Here is an 18,917-nt window from a genome sequence, read left to right on the forward strand (position 1 = left end):
AAAAGATTACATTACAAGATATTATAAAAGGATTATCACCAACAACCTGTTTTATGGATTCATGTTTTAATAAATAACGCTATTGTTGTTGTATACAGTGTTGGTGTGTGTTTGGTTTTATTAATAATATATATTAGGCAACCGTGCAATCAATGACAAATTTATAACAATATTACAAATAAATAAATATTAACCACCATTTAAGCTGTTTTTTAGTTTCATTCCATGATTGTTTATATCTCTTACCAAGCTACCTTTTTGTTTTCTACTATTATTCAGACTCCACCCTGCCTCCTTTTGTTGTATTTCTTTTATTCCTGTCCACCCAGGCAGCACTTGCCAGCTCTTATACTATGACGTTATCCAAATTCCTTCACTTGCACTGATGAAGGGCTAGTGTTGCCCGAAAGCTCTGCTAACTTTTCTGGCTGTTTTACTTATCGGTTTGATTTAGCTTTTCGCTTTTTTTTTTGTATCTCCATTGAGATCCAGCCACTGATACCCACAGCATTGTCATTTTTTCAGTAATTAGCCTTTGGATTAATATTACAAATAAGTCTTACATTTTTGCATAATGGATTGTTAAAAAAGAATAGGCTCTCACGATGTTTTTGATTTCTTTCAGTAAAATAATTTTGGGATCCGTCCCCAAATAAATCTCTCGTTATAAAAAAATCTTTAAAGATGTGTACCGCCCTCTATAAAGTCTGACGACGGTCGAACGACGACGTCAGCCTCGTGTGAACCCTACTTTATGTTACTTCCGGTTTCTGAAAAGCAAAACAAGGAGTTTCTGATGTTGAATTTAGAAAGTGCGAAATAGGTGTAATATTTAGAACGGGAAAACTAAAAATAAATCATGGCTAACTTTACACAAACATGTCGATTATTAAGGTGATTCTCTGCACTTTATGGTAGGTCTTTTGAAATATTATACTGAGGTTATTATATTGTGTTATTTTATGTGCACGTCGTACGCAAGCCTAGCTAGGCCTAGGACTAAAAAGGAAGTTTATATAATTATGCGGGCTGCCAATCTAGCTAGGCCTAGTAGTAGTAGTAGTAGGCCTAGCCTAGCTAACTAAGCTAAGGTAGGCTTATGCAGGCCATTGAGTGGTCTGGCTAGGCCCAAGTAAAGAAAGGGTCGCTGTGTGTGTTTATGGTTATGAGTATGCCTTAGTACTATATGCACGCATATGATAATCTCTCCAAAAAGTATGCAAGTAGTTTTTGTCCCAGGTAAATAAATAGATCAACACTTTTTTTGGTAAAAATATAATTATTTGAATTTTGAATATATAGGCCTATATACAAACAGTAAATACAAAGACAATGATGACTTTTTCAAATTTTGTTAGAGTAGAAGTTATGTACTTTCTTCTGGCAATCAGATTATTTTAAACTTTTTACAATTATCAGATCTCGGACTCATCTTCATTTGAAAATCTCATTATTTTCTGTTGTAAGGTTGGCTGAAATTGGAAAACATAAATTCAAGCACCTCTAAGCCTAAATAAATATCATTTTTGATTATTATTTTTTAACATTTTTAATATTCCAAATATGGTCTGACAAGTATTCAAATTCAGAATAATAAGCCTAGAATTTCCAATAAGTCAACACAGGATTTAACTATTCATCAATACAGTACAGTTACTATTATAAAAAAAATGTTTTTTTTGATTGAAATAATTAAGTTTCTAAAATAAGGTATATTGTAAAGTATTTTCACACTGACCTTTACCCTTGGGAGTAAAATACAAAGGTCATTTCAACCATTTTAATTGATTTTAATTTAAATGCATTCTATTTTATATACCTATTATTAATTCAACCTTTTCAATTTTTAATTCGCATTTGAGACTGCAAAGAAAAGACAAATTTATTTTTTAAAAAAACAGATGCACAAAAATGTATTAGGAAACAGTAGGATATTCTGAAAATCAATAAATATTACATTCAATTTTAAGTGCAGGAAAAACTAAATCATTTAGTAACATCAAACATTTTCGTTTTAAAATATTAAATTTTCTAAAGCTGTTAGAACAATTGATATAGCAAGTCGCAGACTGTATAGTAAATTAAACTTTGATTGTTTTATTGTGATGCAAAGGCTATTTTTGACCCGAGGGGAGAGTAACCGTCAGGATCCCACCCTTGGTTAGGGGCAGATTGATTCTGTACAAATATACAAATATGTACTGTAGTATAGTATAGTATGTCTATTGCGTTTTTCGTACTATTAGTTGGGAAAGCCACTCGACAGTGCAGTTCTTTTGAACTGATCCACTTTTGGTTACCCGCAGGTGCTGATAGTGCTTTTGTTCTGTTTTGTTGTATGTTACCTGGAAATTGAATTTAAAAAAAAAAAAAAAAAAAAAAAATAGTTTAATTAATGAATAACGTAGCTCTTATTCTCAAATTATATAAATCAAAAATTAAATAAAAGTGTATAACATAGTTTATACTTAGATCTCGATTTTGGTGTAACCAAATCGAACATTTCAAACTATTTTTAAAAATTTATTTATTAAATAGAATCAATAAAAGCATCATTTAATGAAGGAAGAACAATAATTAAAACTTTCAATGAGTCAGGCAGCGTTTTTTGTAAGAAATATTTCTTGTCTTCTATCTTTACTAAACATATTAATTATGTACAGTTTACTGTAATTTGTCTAGTGAAAAATAACCATTTTATTTAGTTTCCAGCAGGTACTGTAGTTTTGTATTTCTTTTGGGCTAGCAAGCACAGGACATGTGGGCTAGTTGTATTAATATTAGGGCTAGTGAGAACTGTTGCAAGAAAAAACTACTACACAAAATTGTTGTAATCTTGACCATATGTTGTTGTTCTCTTGAATTTTAATTTTTTCTTTGTTTATTACATTTTAAAGATTTCTTTGTACTTATTACACAATTGTCAATATATTATACTGTGAATTGTTGAGATGTGGGAAGTCGTTAATTACTAACAGCCGTCAGCACTCGCGATGTAATTCTTTAAATTGATTATCACCTTATACAAAAGATCAGATGTTGTAACACACACAGAATGGGAGTGTCTATTCTACTAAAAAGACCTATTCTATTGTCTTGACTTAAACACCTTGGCGGCCATTTAATGGATATTGTTTAACAATTATTGAAATCTAAAAGTGTAAGCACGTGTTAGCACTAATTTTCTTTTCGGTTTGTTTATTGTGATTTGGTCACATGTCAATCTTTAACCAGCTGTATTATCAAAAGAGAAATGTATTGTATGCAATGTATTGTTGTGATTCGCCAATAAGCTTTTGACTGCAATTGCGTACCATAGCAGAAAGTGAGCATTGTTCTGTACTACAGTACAGTCATTTTGTAAGTTAAGCATTCTAATAAATTTTTAGAAGACCGTTGGAAGTAATTACATATTGCATAGAAGAATTTCTGTTGGAAATATAATATTATTATCATCTTCAATTTATAAAGTAAGATATTTCTATTTTATTTCACGACTATAACTATGTGCATTTCTTTAGACTGTACCATAATACCTGTACTAAATGTATAATTGCTAGAGTATTTAAATTAATGCTATGCTTCTTATGTTCTCAGTTCTTAAATCAGTGACCCCAAGTTGACCTCTATACTCTACAGACATTTGACCCTAATTGGAAAACATTAAGAACAAACCTTATCCAATAAGCAGCTTGGTCTGCCTCTATTTCTCTTCTCTCTCAGGGCTAATGCCAAATACACATTTCCTTAGATTCTACATACTGTTTTCCCATTTTTAAGCTTTAACTGTTTTTGTATAGTACATCTGTTGGATTTTAATGCTTTAATTTAATAATCTTCTGATGCGATCCTGTGAATACTGGGTAGGATTTTGTGAAGGATGACCAAACCTAGGCTATAGTTGCCACAAAATTGTTGTTCATAAACATTTATTGATGTTTCATGTTCCAAAGCTGAATGGAGTATGTAAGCTTATTCACCATTTACTGTTAATGTTATCAAGCCTGTGGCCAGGATTGTTAAGCTCTGTCTACATGGACAAAACCATGGAGTTGTAAAAATAACTCCATGATCAAACTAGTTTGACAAAAAAGTGTGATGTGTCCAAATATGGTAGTGATATGCCCAAATATGGTAGTGATATGACATCATCATGTCCATATACTGTATAGGCACATCACATTTTTTTGTTGTCACATAATGTTTGATAGTGTAGTAGAGAGAGCTTTATACTGTATAGTACGAAGGTGCCTTTTTTTTCCAAAATCATACTGTAATACCATAACACACACTGCTATTCTTTAGTTTGAAAAGGGATATTCATTGAAAAGGAGTGTTTGTTTGCTGTACTCTCGACCCCTATTCAAATTTTGGATTAGGGTTGCGGAAAAAATTCATGTTGTTTGGTTCGTTCCTGGTCGGATATCGTTCATGAAAGGTTATGATCTAGATTATATATTTGACTGAGATGGTTTATTTAAATCCTATTATTTAATACTAGGTTAAGCTCTGTCTACACTATCAAACTAGTTTGACAACAAAAGTGTGATGTACCCAAATATGGTAGTGATATGCCCAAATATGTTAGTGATATAACATCATCATGACTGTCCATATATGGGCGCACATCACATTTTTTTGTTACATAAAATTTGATAGTGTAGACAGAGCTTTACACTAATCTTATTTTAGTTTTACAGTTCTGTATGTATTATTGATTATTGAACATCGTCATAGATGGTGAGTCGGGTTGGTTGCATATTTGTTTTAGCTGACGCACAATAATTCAGAATTGTGTGTTTGTATTGTAGTAGCCAGGAACTAATTGTGTTTTAATTATAAGTATGGCTTCCTTTGTACAGGTATTCCATTGAAATTATCAGTACGTACAGTGCAGTATAGCATTTTTGTTGCTTGACCTAATAATTAATGAATGGTGTGTAAACACTTTTTCTGGGTTTAGCAAGGTTAATTTTTTCCCATGATACCTGGCCTACATTAGGGTTATTTCTTTATGTACAGAGGCCTCTGGCCCGTTTACATTTAAATTCAAAACAATTTACAAATTATGGAGCTGTACAGTAGCTTGGTGGTTAATGTGCTTGCCTTCCAATCCCAAGATCGACTATGTTGTGATAGATTTTCTCCTTAACAGCAGTGGTGGATCCAGAATTTTGAGATAGGGAAAAAGGGGAGAAATCTACCTATGTACTGTTCATTACAATAAGTATGTAGAAATTACTGTCCCTTTACTCATGAAGTCCCTTTAAATGCCTGTAGCAATATTGTACATTTGATACACCAAACTTAAATAATGTCAAACAGCACTTACCTGTAACACTTATGATGATTTTATAACAAGTGGTACTTTAATACCTTATTTAATTCTATAAACAAAGGTACTCAATAGCATAAACAATTTTAAGTATTATTGGTGATTCACTCACTTTGTAATCATGTTTGTGAGAAACTCACTAAAACAAATTCATATTATTATGTAATTTGTTTAGATAGATACAGTAAGACACTTTATTTCAATTGAGAAAACAAATATTTTAAATTAAAATTTTACATAATTCCTTCTATTGTAAATTGTGTTGAGAAATTGTTATTTTAAATTGTTGTCAAGGGAACAACGATACATTACTACAGTACCATCAATGTATTAAAATGCTTATTTCCTGTACTTTTCCAATTAGTTTTTTTTTATAAGAATGAGTAATTTTCACAAATAGGCTTGTTTTTTCTTTTTTTCTGCCAGTATCTAAACTTCAAAGTCTATAATAGTACAATGCACAATATTTCCCACTTTATGTACGTAATGTGATTGTTGATATCCTGATTGCGAATAATACAATTGTATTTTTATGTGGTTTATATTTACACATTTTACCTGGCTTTTCTTAGTACATCACAATAACGTTTATTCAGAATACAGCACTGTACCACTGCTGTGCATACAATCATCAATTCTACTATACAGTTTAAATAGCCATTGTGTCACAACCGTGACCAACACAATGGAAAGAACATAATGAAAACTGATTGTGTCTATTCACCCTTCAATTCAACCTTTCTATAAAGCCTTGTTGTCATGTCAGTACTCTAATTTTATTTTCCACATAATGTACCTGTATTCTAAGCATAATATTTTTTTTTATAGAAAAGGATCGTCGGACGCTTTTTTCACTCGAGCTCCTGTGAGTTATCTTCTGACGAGATCTAATTTTGGAACATAAAAAGTGCTGCAGAATGTTTCTTTTGATTATTTTAGGATATTTCATGGACTCTTTGTTTTTGTAAAACTCTTCTTAGGGTCATCTGTATTATTAGTATTAGACAACCATTATTCTATTTATTGACTTTTGCAAAGTAATGATTTTAAATCCAGAAGAAAGAACATCTAATTCTAATCACACAGTAGTTCAAGGACTCATACTGTATGGAGATTTCAATAATCTCTTTTTTAAGCCAGATTTACAAAGTTTGTACTTTACTTTTAAATACTTTTTGTACCATATGTTGAATGGATAGTACAGTGTATGTACATATATAAGATTTGTAACATATGGTTTTGTACAGTACTAGGCATTTTATAGTGCATCAAACCAAAGCAGAATCAGTTTAAATAAAGCTTTGTCCACACTATCAAACTTTATGTGACAAAAACATTTGATGTGCCCAACTATGGACATGATGATGTCATATCACTACCATATTTGGGGATGTCACACTTTTTTTCACATAAAGTTTGATAGTATAGACAGAACTTAAAGCTTTTTTTCCTTCTGACGAACTGTATAGCTACAGTAACAGTAGGTGAAATTTAAGCACGGTATAAGACATTATTAAATAAACTGTTGTGGGGATAAAAATAGCCAAAACCAATAAATAGTTTTAAGGGATCATGTAAAAATCATTCTACTCCAGAATTAGATTAGGTTTGCAAAATACTTAACAGGTTAAATGTGGTTTAGTCTATTTCGTGCCTAGCTTACCTGGATAAACCAACATTGGTCTTCTCTCCAAGAAGAGAGCTACAACTCGAATATAAAATTGTATGTAACACCCCTATCAGATAATGGTATAATATAGTATTAATTTATTAACTGCTGTAGAATAAAAAAGGGTTTGCAAAATAATTAACAGGTTAAATGTATTTTAGTCTATTTCGTGCCTAGCTTACATAGATAAACCAACATTGGCCTATTCTCTTCAAGAAGAGAGCTACAACTTGAATATATAAAATTGTATTGAACACCCCTATCAGATAATGGTACTATATTCATAATAATATTCATTCATCAGATTAATGTATTGTTTTTACATTTTATTTTTGTAGATATTCCTGCTTTGTATTGATGTGAATCATAGCCTGTTTTTTTAAACCACAAGGATTTTAAGTCCTTGACTGCAGCTGGGTTAAACAGCCCTTTGAGGGCGCTGTCCTGCTGCTGTCGAACTTTTGCACAATCTGCAAAGATGACAAAAGTATTACAATCATGTTTTCTACAGTATTGTCTTCCCTCTCGCAACCAAGCGCTGATAATGGCGTATGTTTGGTTACTTCAGATGAACTATATCAAAGGTGTATTCTTAAATTACGTCCCTGAACAACAGGGCACGCTAGAGGTCGCGGAGGATGACCTCGAGGAGATACAAGAACAAGAAGTACTATCATGGGCTGTAAAAATCAAACTAAACACACATAGAAAAGAACAAAATAGAACTAATATGGACGAAAAAGCGGAGTTGATTTCCTTAGATACAGGACTACTTAATTACGGCCAGGTCGGTGAACTTTCTGAACATTATTTGTTTGTGCACGAGAACTACAACCAATCATTAAACCGTTCTCTCGATACGGAGCAGACGGAGGTTATACGTGCAGATGTTGAAAAAGCGTTGGACGAACACGAAGAAATTATGTGGTACATTCAACAGACTATACGAAGGCGAACTAAAAGAGAGTTCCACGATCCGGGATATATACGTCAATGGCATTTGGTAAGTCTTCTGCTTAATGAAGTGTGAATCCCATTATTAGGACTCAACTTAAGGATGTACACGCAAATTTGACCAATCACGAGCACCTCTAGTTTGGATACTCCTTGGCTTCTGGTTGATCAAATTCTGCATTGTGTTTATACCCTTGCGTTGCGTCCTTGCGTTGCACCCTTGCGTTGCGTCCTTGCGTTGCGTCCTTGCGTTGCGTCCTTGCGTTGCGTCCTTGCATTGCGCCCTAGTGTAAACCAAGCTGGTAGGTAACTCAAAATCATATAATTATTATAATTTTATAATATTATCTTATAATACATTTTGTACAGCCTGACTACTGTATAATGTCTTGGTTTTCTGGAAAGCCTTGCAACCAGCTTTGAGCTTTTGTCATATTACTGTAATGCATACATACAGTACAATACCTGTACATGTTTTGTTTCTGTCTTTTTTTGGTTGCAATTTCCATGTTTTTACAGTTACTGTTTATAGTATTCTGATTAAATTATTTTACAGTATTGTTGTTTAACATACACAATTCAGCTGCTGCTGCTAGATTTTTTGTGAATTAATTAAACAAATATAGCGAAAGTGAAATATTTGTAACAGTAGTAATGCTGCATTGCAGTACAGCAGTGTACAGTATTGTAGCTGCTTTCGTTTGTGTTGTTCACAATAAAATTGATTTATTGAATATTATCTGCGCATAATGTTATTGTACAGCACTACTACTAGGATATAAAATAATGCATTTATAAACACATACAGTACACCAACCAACAGCTTTATGACCCATCAGAAGGATGAGTTATTATGAAAGTTCAAAGGGTTATTACAGTATAGCTAATATCTAATAGGTAAATGAGGTTTGAAGTTATAGTGTACTGCTTATCCTTGGGCACAGTGTTTCATTTCATTATGATTCATTAAATAGCAAAAAACATATAGTGGTAAGTTAATTGCTTGTAAGAGATATAATATATAAAAAAGAACATATTTAATATCAGACACACTGTACTGTATAAACCCAGAAAAAAACTCACTATCAGTAAATGTACAGTTTAATGATATACAGTACTGTAGTTCAACATAAGCATGCCACAAGAAATTTGACCAATCATGATGCAATAAATCACCCAAACTGTATAGTGATTGGTCAACTGCATTGTGCCTATGTCGTTGCATTGCGTCCAAGTGAAAACTAAGCGAAATCCCATTGTGTTCTGAGGGGTCTATTTTCGAAACTAATTTCTTACAAAAACTTTAAAAATAAAACTCTAATCTGTATGCTGTATTGTGCTCTATTTAGAACTGTAATGGAAATTATAAAAGGAAATAAATAATACCATGTACTTAATGGCACCATAAAATGAAGTGCCAATAGTTATTTTTAAATCATTGTTAAAAAACGGTAAACATGAAATAGACAGATTTAATGAATCGAAACAGGTTACAATACAGTCAAAGTAATGACTAAAATAATACATTATGTAATTTAGCTAAATTTATACTTTAATAATAGTCACTCTATTTTTGTAAGATTGACCCAATTATAAACACTTTTAAAACACACGATTATTATAATATTAATGAGATATTTCGGAGCTACATTAAACTGAGTGACTTTGCTGTTTTTAGTAACAAAAGATTAATCAAGCAAATTATTAGCAAAGTGCAGTATTACATTTTTTTAAATTGGAATAACATGATTTACCTTGTTTCAGTGATAAAAGTTTACATTTATGAGGCATAAAGTACCAATCAAACTTACTGTATTTTACTGCAGTTACTGCAGTAAACTACATTTTGTTTACTCATAATAACCTGAAATTATTTTGGATGCTTTTGTGTGTATTCATCATACAGTATAACTGTACAACCTACTGTTTATTACAGTGAATGGCACATAAACAAAAAACAAAGAAAATGTATTACTGCAGTAACTGCAGTAGAATAATGTTGACCTTATAAACTGCAATAAACACTGTATGGATAACTGTACAGTATCAACTTGATGAGTAAAGACAAATAAATTTTCTGCAGTAAGTCAGTGCAATAAGTAACTGTCCAGTAGATAGAATAATTTCAATGACATTCTCCTCAACTGAACTTTACTGTAAAGCTCTGTCCACACTATCAAACTTTATGTGACAAAATAATGTGATGTGCCCATATGGACATGATGATGTCATATCACTACCATATTTAGGAATACTGTATCACTACACCAGATTTAGCACATCACACTTTTTTTGTCAAACTACTTTGATAGTGTAGACAGAGCTTAACACTGTACTACTGTACTGTTACAAGAAAACACTAGTTTCAGTAAACCTGTTTCATGCTTGAAATATGCAATGTATTATTGTACGTGATGGTATTGACAACAATATTTGATCTTTGAAACAGTGACGATATATTGATGTCACTTAAAAAACAAAAATTTGTACATTTTATGCTTTGAGTTTATCTGCATTTTTTATAGTATGTGCTATCAGAAGTCAGGATTCGGCTCATATCGTGATATTTCACGCTATACAGTATAATCGTAGAATGTTGTTAGGCTCTTAAGCTCTTTCTACACTATCAAACTAGTTTGACAAAAAAAAGTGTGATGTGCCTAAATATGGTAGTGATACAGTATGCCAAAATATGGTAGTGATATGCCCAAATATGGTTGTGATATGCCCAAATATGGTTGTGATATGACATCATCATGTCCATATGGGCACATCGCATAAATTTGATAGTGTAAACAGAGCTTTAGTGATGCATTAAAACTAACCCTTGGACATAATTAGATGTTGGACTACGTACAGTTCAATCTAGCAGTGTCTGTTTAAGTAGCTATCAAAACCGTGCTTACCATTATATGACATAAATATTCAGTACAATAATATTTTAAAATATGATGAACAGAAATCAGTAAAATAATAGGAGAAACATAACCTTTAAATGCTAAGTACAATATTACTGTAATAAAACAAACTGTGAAAAAAATGAGTAAGCTAGAATGTTTAAACTTGATTCATCTTCAGGAATGGATTTGCAATGTAATAATAATAATAATAAAAATAATAATATGGATTTATATATCGCACATACCACTCAAGAGTGCTCAAGGTGCATTAAAAAAAAAAAAATCAATATACAATTTCTTGCTTAATAAACTGTACAGTACATGCCAAAAGAGTGAGTTTTATACAGGTACTGTATTATCTTATCAAAGTTTTAAAATAGTGGACTTTCTGTCCAGTTTAAGGAGGTATACTGTTCCTGTATTTTAAGCATGGAGGTATACTGTACCTGTACCGCCATGGTTTAAGCATGGAGGTATACTGTACCTGTACCGCCATGGTTTAAGCATGGAGGTATACTGTACCTGTACCGCCATGGTTTAAGCATGGAGGTATACTGTACCTGTACCGCCATGGTTTAAGCATGGAGGTATACTGTACCTGTACCGCCATGGTTTAAGCATGGAGGTATACTATACCTGTACCGCCATGGTTTAAGCATGGAGGTATACTATACCTGTACCGCCATGGTTTAAGCATGGAGGTATACTGTACCTGTACCGCCATGGTTTAAGCATGGAGGTATACTGTACCTGTACCGCCATGGTTTAAGCATGGAGGTATACTATACCTGTACCGTCATGGTTTAAGCATGGAGGTATACTGTACCTGTACCGCCATGGTTTAAGCATGGAGGTATACTGTACCTGCACCGCCATGGTTTAAGCATGGAGGTATACTGTACCTGTACCGCCATGGTTTAAGCATGGAGGTATACTATACCTGTACCGCCATGGTTTAAGCATGGAGGTATACTGTACCTGTACCGCCATGGTTTAAGCATGGAGGTATACTGTACCTGTACCGCCATGGTTTAAGCATGGAGGTATACTGTACCTGTACCGCCATGGTTTAAGCATGGAGGTATACTGTACCTGTACCGCCATGGTTTAAGCATGGAGGTATACTGTACCTGTACCGCCATGGTTTAAGCATGGAGGTATACTATACCTGTACCGCCATGGTTTAAGCATGGAGGTATACTGTACCTGTACCGCCATGGTTTAAGCATGGAGGTATACTGTACCTGTACCGCCATGGTTTAAGCATGGAGGTATACTGTACCTGTACCGCCATGGTTTAAGCATGGAGGTATACTGTACCTGTACCGCCATGGTTTAAGCATGGAGGTATACTGTACCTGTACCGCCATGGTTTAAGCATGGAGGTATACTGTACCTGTACCGCCATGGTTTAAGCATGGAGGTATACTGTACCTGTACCGCCATGGTTTAAGCATGGAGGTATACTATACCTGTACCGCCATGGTTTAAGCATGGAGGTATACTGTACCTGTACCGCCATGGTTTAAGCATGGAGGTATACTGTACCTGTACCGCCATGGTTTAAGCATGGAGGTACTGTACCTGTATACTGTACGGTGGGCCCTATAAATTAAATACGTTCATGGTTTAAGTAGCTACTTTTCATGTTTTCACAATTGCACAAATAAGATAAGAACAGAAACCGGAAGTAGTACTGCTTAACAAAATAAAATGAACCTGGACAAATGTACTGGATGCTATAAAGATAGTTTAGTTACTGAACTGATATACTGTAAACTATACACTACTTTTCTAAAAGCAGAAAAACGAAAAAAAATTACAGTGTAATTTACAATAAATTTTTCTTCACAATACAATGCTTTTTCATACTCATTATCAGGCTTCCTTTTCTTTGTTTATTTTTCTATATTAAGTATAAAATAATTAACATTCTATTTATAAATTCGTTTTTCTACAATACATATTGTTCAGTACTGTGTAACAGTACGTACTGTATACAATTGATTTGTCCTAGCTTTGTTGCATTTGTTCTGTTCGTATTAAAAGTTGAAGGTAAATTGTCTCAGCAGCCAAGGTATTGATTAATGAAAGGTTATTCAACAAGCTTACTCAGTTATAATAGTGGTCATAATTTCATTGTACTCAATAGCTTTCTGATGATGATATGAACAAAGGCTAGTTTGCATGCATAATTTGTTTTCCTAGGCTGGCAGCAGGCACACAGAAATTTGCAATGGGACTCGATACACATGTTCTTGAATCAATGAATGTATGTTTTCCTGTAGAACCTAGGCCTACAGTACTAGAAAACAGAAATTCATTTTTTTGTCTTTTAATAATTTTGCCAGTCTCACCTAAAGCTCTGTCTACACTATCAAACTAAGTAGTTTGACATAAAAAGTATGATGTGCTCGGTAGTGATATGACATCATCATGTCTATATATGGGCACATCACATTTTGTTGTCACATAAAGTTTGATAGTGTAGACAGACATTTACTCAAAATTGCAAAAATGTTACCAAAACCTAAATGTGCAATAGTGTATCCCTAATCGTGAGGATGGATCGAAATAATGCACGGCATGTGATACAATTGAACCAATCATATGGCGAAACAAAAATTATGCAACACGCACAGTATCATTTGAATAATGACATACAGTACAAGGATTAAAGAACACATGAATCATTTAAAGTTTCATAGATTAAAGGCCAGTTTACACAGACAAGTGGAAAACCGCACAACTTGTCCCATGTAGAATCTGTATCTCTCCTGAGCGTTGTGGGATGGTCAAAAGCAATAACATAGATTCTATATTTTTATTACATTACAGCTTGTCTGTGTGAATTAGCTTTTAATCTAAACATTGTCAGTATCTACTGTATCCTATAAATATTCATACTGTGCAAAACATAAACATACAGTACACTTAAATTTAAGAACAGTAGAATGTTGAATACCTCCCACCCGCCCCCACCCTTCTTTGGGACACTATTAAAGAGACACTTTCCCAAAAATTGGAAGAAGGGCAATACCTGTTACCCTGTATTATGTATTATGTTATAATGCTAAAGCTCTGTGTACACTATCAAACTTTCTGTGACAAAAAAATATGATATGCCCATATACATATGAACTTGTTGATGTCATATCTACCATATTTGGGCACATCACACTTTTTTTGTCAAACTAGTTTGATAGTGTAGACAGAGCTTTAGATCAGACACTTTAATAATCAGGTGACATCCCTATTAAGGGACAGTTTGCTATGTCCCAAATGTGTCCCCTCAATAGAGGTATACTTTACTGTATTACATTTCAATGTAGTTGAATGTAGTAAACATTGTCTATAAAACAATAATATCATTCAAAGTATAAAAATACTAACATAAACTTGTTTTTTATTTCCATAGCATAATGACAAATACCCAGAAATGGATATAAATGTCACCAAATTATGGGAGTATAATATAACAGGGACGGGCGTTGTCATAGCTGTCATTGACGATGGTAAGCATAACACTTTTATTATTTTCTGCATTACAGCATCAGACAGCGTGCTATCCATGTTGCCATGATAGCAAAATGATACGGTCCAGTTATTGGACACATGGATGTTAGTAATAATAACCACATTTTTATAGCACCCTTTTCATTAGTAATCATGCTCAAATGCGCTTTACAAAAAACATTATTAGCCCGGTCATTTTTTGGATCAAACACATATGGAAACATACTCCCATAATGCAGCTAGTAATCAGTGCAAAGTTGTGTCTTGATCTAACTGGGTACCCATTTTATACACCTGGGTGGAGAGAGGCAAACGTAAGTAAAGTGTCTTCCTATTTGGATACAAGCAATGCGGCGAGAGTTGGATTCGAACCACGATCTCATGATCAGTAATCTAATGTCCAACACACAGCGCCACACGCCCTTACGATGTTGAGTTTTTTAACAATTTTAATAGCATACAGTACAGTATTTAACATTTGATCTTTAAACATGATATGAAAGCTTGTAGAGTACGAATGATTTCAATAAAAAAGGTTGTGAAAGTGTTCTTGGATTATACAACCATTGTTTGATGAAATCAAACATAAAATGATGGAAAGACTAAAAATAATAACAGAGCTATTCCTATTCCCTATTGGAATGATGCAAGGAGAGACTCAATCCTGTACAGTACTTGGGAAAGGAAAACATCATGTATTCTCCTGCAGTTTATACTGTATTAACCATTTATGAAATTACTTTGTTAAAGATGTATTGTCCCCCTAAAACAATAATAAAAAAAATTTTTTTTTTGAATATGCCATTTTAATATCACATAATAGTTATTCACTTTGACCAAAAACTTGATAAAAAAAAAACATTTTCCACCGAAAAAATGTAATTTAAAGCAAAATATAACTAAATTGTCTGGAAGACAATGGTTTTTGGTTGAAATTAACCATTTCTTTTGTCTTTTTATAAGTGAAATAATTATTTTTTATGATTTTTTTTCTACAGGAGTGAATAACTTTATTAAAACTGTGAAATTGCCTATTCAAAATCTGATTTTATTAATCTTAATTTTTTCATGTTTTTGGGGGACAATACATCTTTAAAGTTTATGAGGCCTACAGTACCTACTTACCTTGTCTAACCTGTCACCTGACTTCATTTCCATATTCTCTATTTCATTTTTTGAATCTTTATTTTTATTTATACGAAGTCGTCAATGTCACGGTAATAAACAATATATGATTAGTATGATTAATGTACATCCCCCTCGTCTCTCCCATCCCCCATCCCCCTCATCTCTCCCATCCCCCTCATCTCTCCCATCTCCCTCATCTCTCCCATCCCCCTCATCTCTCCCATCCCCCTCATCTCTCCCATCCCCCTCATCTCTCCCATCCCCCTCATCTCTCCCATCCCCCTCATCTCTCCCATCCCCCTCATCTCTCCCATCCCCCTCATCTCTCCCATCCCCCTCATCTCTCCCATCCCCCTCATCTCTCCCATCCCCCTCATCTCTCCCATCCCCCTCATCTCTCCCATCCCCCTCATCTCTCCCATCCCCCTCATCTCTCCCATCCCCCTCATCTCTCCCATCCCCCTCATCTCTCCCATCCCCCTCATCTCTCTCATCCCCCTCATCTCTCCCATCCCCCTCATCTCTCCCATCCCCCTCATCTCTCCCATCCCCCTCATCTCTCCCATCCCCCTCATCTCTCTCATCCCCCTCATCTCTCTCATCCCCCTCATCTCTCCCATCCCCCTCATCTCTCCCATCCCCCTCATCTCTCCCATCCCCCTCATCTCTCCCATCCCCCTCATCTCTCCCATCCCCCTCATCTCTCCCATCCCCCTCATCTCTCCCATCCCCCTCATCTCTCTCATCCCCCTCATCTCTCTCATCCCCCTCATCTCTCCCATCCCCCTCATCTCTCCCATCCCCCTCATCTCTCCCATCCCCCTCATCTCTCCCATCCTCCTCATCTCTCCCATTCTCCCATCTCTCCCATCCCCCCATCTCTCCCATCCCCCTCATCTCTCTCATCCCCCTCATCTCTCTCATCCCCCTCATCTCTCTCATCCCCCTCATCTCTCCCATCCCCCTCATCTCTCCCATCCCCCTCATCTCTCCCATCCCCCTCATCTCTCTCATCCCCCTCATCTCTCCCATCCCCCTCATCTCTCCCATCCCCCTCATCTCTCCCATCCCCCTCATCTCTCCCATCCCCCTCATCTCTCCCATCCCCCTCATCTCTCCCATCCCCCTCATCTCTCCCATCCCCCTCATCTCTCCCATCCCCCTCATCTCTCCCATCCCCCTCATCTCTCCCATCCCCCTCATCTCTCCCATCCCCCTCATCTCTCCCATCCCCCTCATCTCTCCCATCCCCCTCATCTCTCTCATCCCCCTCATCTCTCTCATCCCCCTCATCTCTCCCATCCCCCTCATCTCTCTCATCCCCCTCATCTCTCTCATCCCCCTCATCTCTCTCATCCCCCTCATCTCTCCCATCCCCCTCATCTCTCTCATCCCCCTACCCCTAAATAAACACAGGGGTGGTAGTAACTACAATAGAAACATTTTGTTATTGTTACAATCTTACAGTGCATACATTTGTTTTCTTTTGATAAAATTGCCAATTAAATCTTTTGTTAAATTTTTAATAAAAGCAATCGTCATGTTAATGGGGTTTTTGTGTAATATTTTACTGAAGGTTATATGTTTTATGTAAAAGTTACAGTATATGTTGATAGCAATACCTATAAAACGCACAATATGGCTTCTAATATGCAAATATCTTTTGTCCGAATTGCTTCAATAAAATAAAATCGCCCGATGTGCTATTCTCACGCAAAATGTTGATTTATCAAGTGAAGATTATGACATTTTAGAAATTTGGAAAATAATATTGAATCACAAATGAAGGTATGCTTTCTTCTGTATGTGTACTTTAAACATTAATTTTGAAAGATTCAAATTCAATCAAATCGTTTGCATACCAAAAACAAATTAATTTTTTCAGAAGATTGAAAATTCTGTAGCTTAATTGTATCATAAAACTGTCTTTAATAATTTTACTTGGAATTTGATTGTGTACAACATGTAACAGTCGCCAGTCTTAAGCTCTGTCTACACAATCAAACTTTATGTGACAAAAAATATATAGACATGATGATGTCATACCACCATATTTGTGTACATCACACTTTTTGTCCCATAAAGTCTGATAGTGTAGACAGAGCTTTACTCAAAATTATCAAAAGGTTACCAAAACCTAAATGTGCAATAGTGTATCACTAACCATGAGGATGGATCAAAATAATGCACGCCATGTGATACAAATCAACCAATCAAATGGCAAGGATTACACTTTGGTATTTTGTTATTAATATTCTCTGATTTAAAAATTATTCTTTAAAATGGGAAATTTTCAAATTCTATTATTTAAATTTCTTGGATTTAAAACCAATTATTTTTTTCAGTAATACAAGTTATTTGTGGTAATGTAAAAAAAATATGATGTTGTTTTTGCTATATTCATATCTTTTACAAATAATTTATTCAGATTTAGTGCAATTTCTCAAAGGATATGAATGGTTGTACTGTAAGATTTCATAATTTCCTAGAACATTGAAACATTTGCAAACGTTTTCCCCATGAGAATACGCTTATATCTTCTAAAGTCATTACCGTAATTAAGCAATTTACCGTTCAAATTGACAATACCATTACGTTCTTCGCAAATGTGAAAAAGTTTAAACGCAACAGATCTGTAAAAAATAAATAAAAATAAAGCAAAATTGAGCAAGATAGATAGATTTGAAGAAAATGCTCAATTTGTTGTTTTAAATTGAAAAATTAATATTTTATTATTAATAAACAAACATGCATGTATTTTGTATCATGGATTTATTTTTAAATGTTAAAGTTAAATATAGTCCCATGTGACATATTTAATAAAGGCATCACATACTGTACATGCTACAGCAAAAGTGACACTCCCTATATTGTACTGTAGAGTACATGGTCTATGATATTGGACAAGAATTGAATACAGTTAAGCTCTGTCTACACTATTAAACTTGATGTGACAAAAAAAATGTGATGTGCCCATCCATATACTGTATAAACATGATGATGTCATATCACTACCTTATTTGGGGATATCACTACCATATTTGGGCACATCACACATTTTGTTGTCAAAATATTTTGATAGTGTAGACAGAGCTTTAGAACCCTTATTTCCTTTAAAAAGGGGGGAAACATTCGGGACCAAATAAAGGAGGTATTTTACTGTTGTGAATCAATAATCATATCCTTTTAAAGCAGGGTAAGTTTAAAAAGGATTGTACTATAAATACATTGCCATTACATGTTCTCTGCTTGTGGGAAAAACAGATGCTATTTATAAATGTGGTCACAATTAATTATATTAACAATAACAATTTAAACCAAGTATTTCCTTAAAAAGTACTGTACATCACTTTGTAACAAAAAGTATTAGATAAATATTAAGGAACTTCATTACTGGAAGAAATTTTGTTGTTGA

At 34.3% G+C, this 18,917-nt stretch overlaps 1 protein-coding gene across 1 annotated transcript in view; it reads left to right on the top strand.

The window, feature by feature from the left end:
- The first annotated feature begins 781 nt into the window (after positions 1-781).
- Positions 782-18,917, top strand: part of LOC144850951 (proprotein convertase subtilisin/kexin type 7-like) — a 59,838-nt gene continuing 41,702 nt past the window's right edge. Inside the window, exons 1-3 of the mRNA XM_078708474.1 lie at positions 782-914; positions 7,343-8,007; positions 14,277-14,373. Coding sequence (XP_078564600.1) covers positions 7,483-8,007; positions 14,277-14,373 — 622 coding nt within the window. The 5' untranslated portion in view covers positions 782-914; positions 7,343-7,482. The remainder of the gene's footprint in view (positions 915-7,342; positions 8,008-14,276; positions 14,374-18,917) is intronic.

Source organism: Antedon bifida, chromosome 8 (genome assembly GCF_963402885.1).
Source record: "Antedon bifida chromosome 8, ecAntBifi1.1, whole genome shotgun sequence".
Lineage (NCBI taxonomy): Eukaryota > Metazoa > Echinodermata > Crinoidea > Comatulida > Antedonidae > Antedon > Antedon bifida.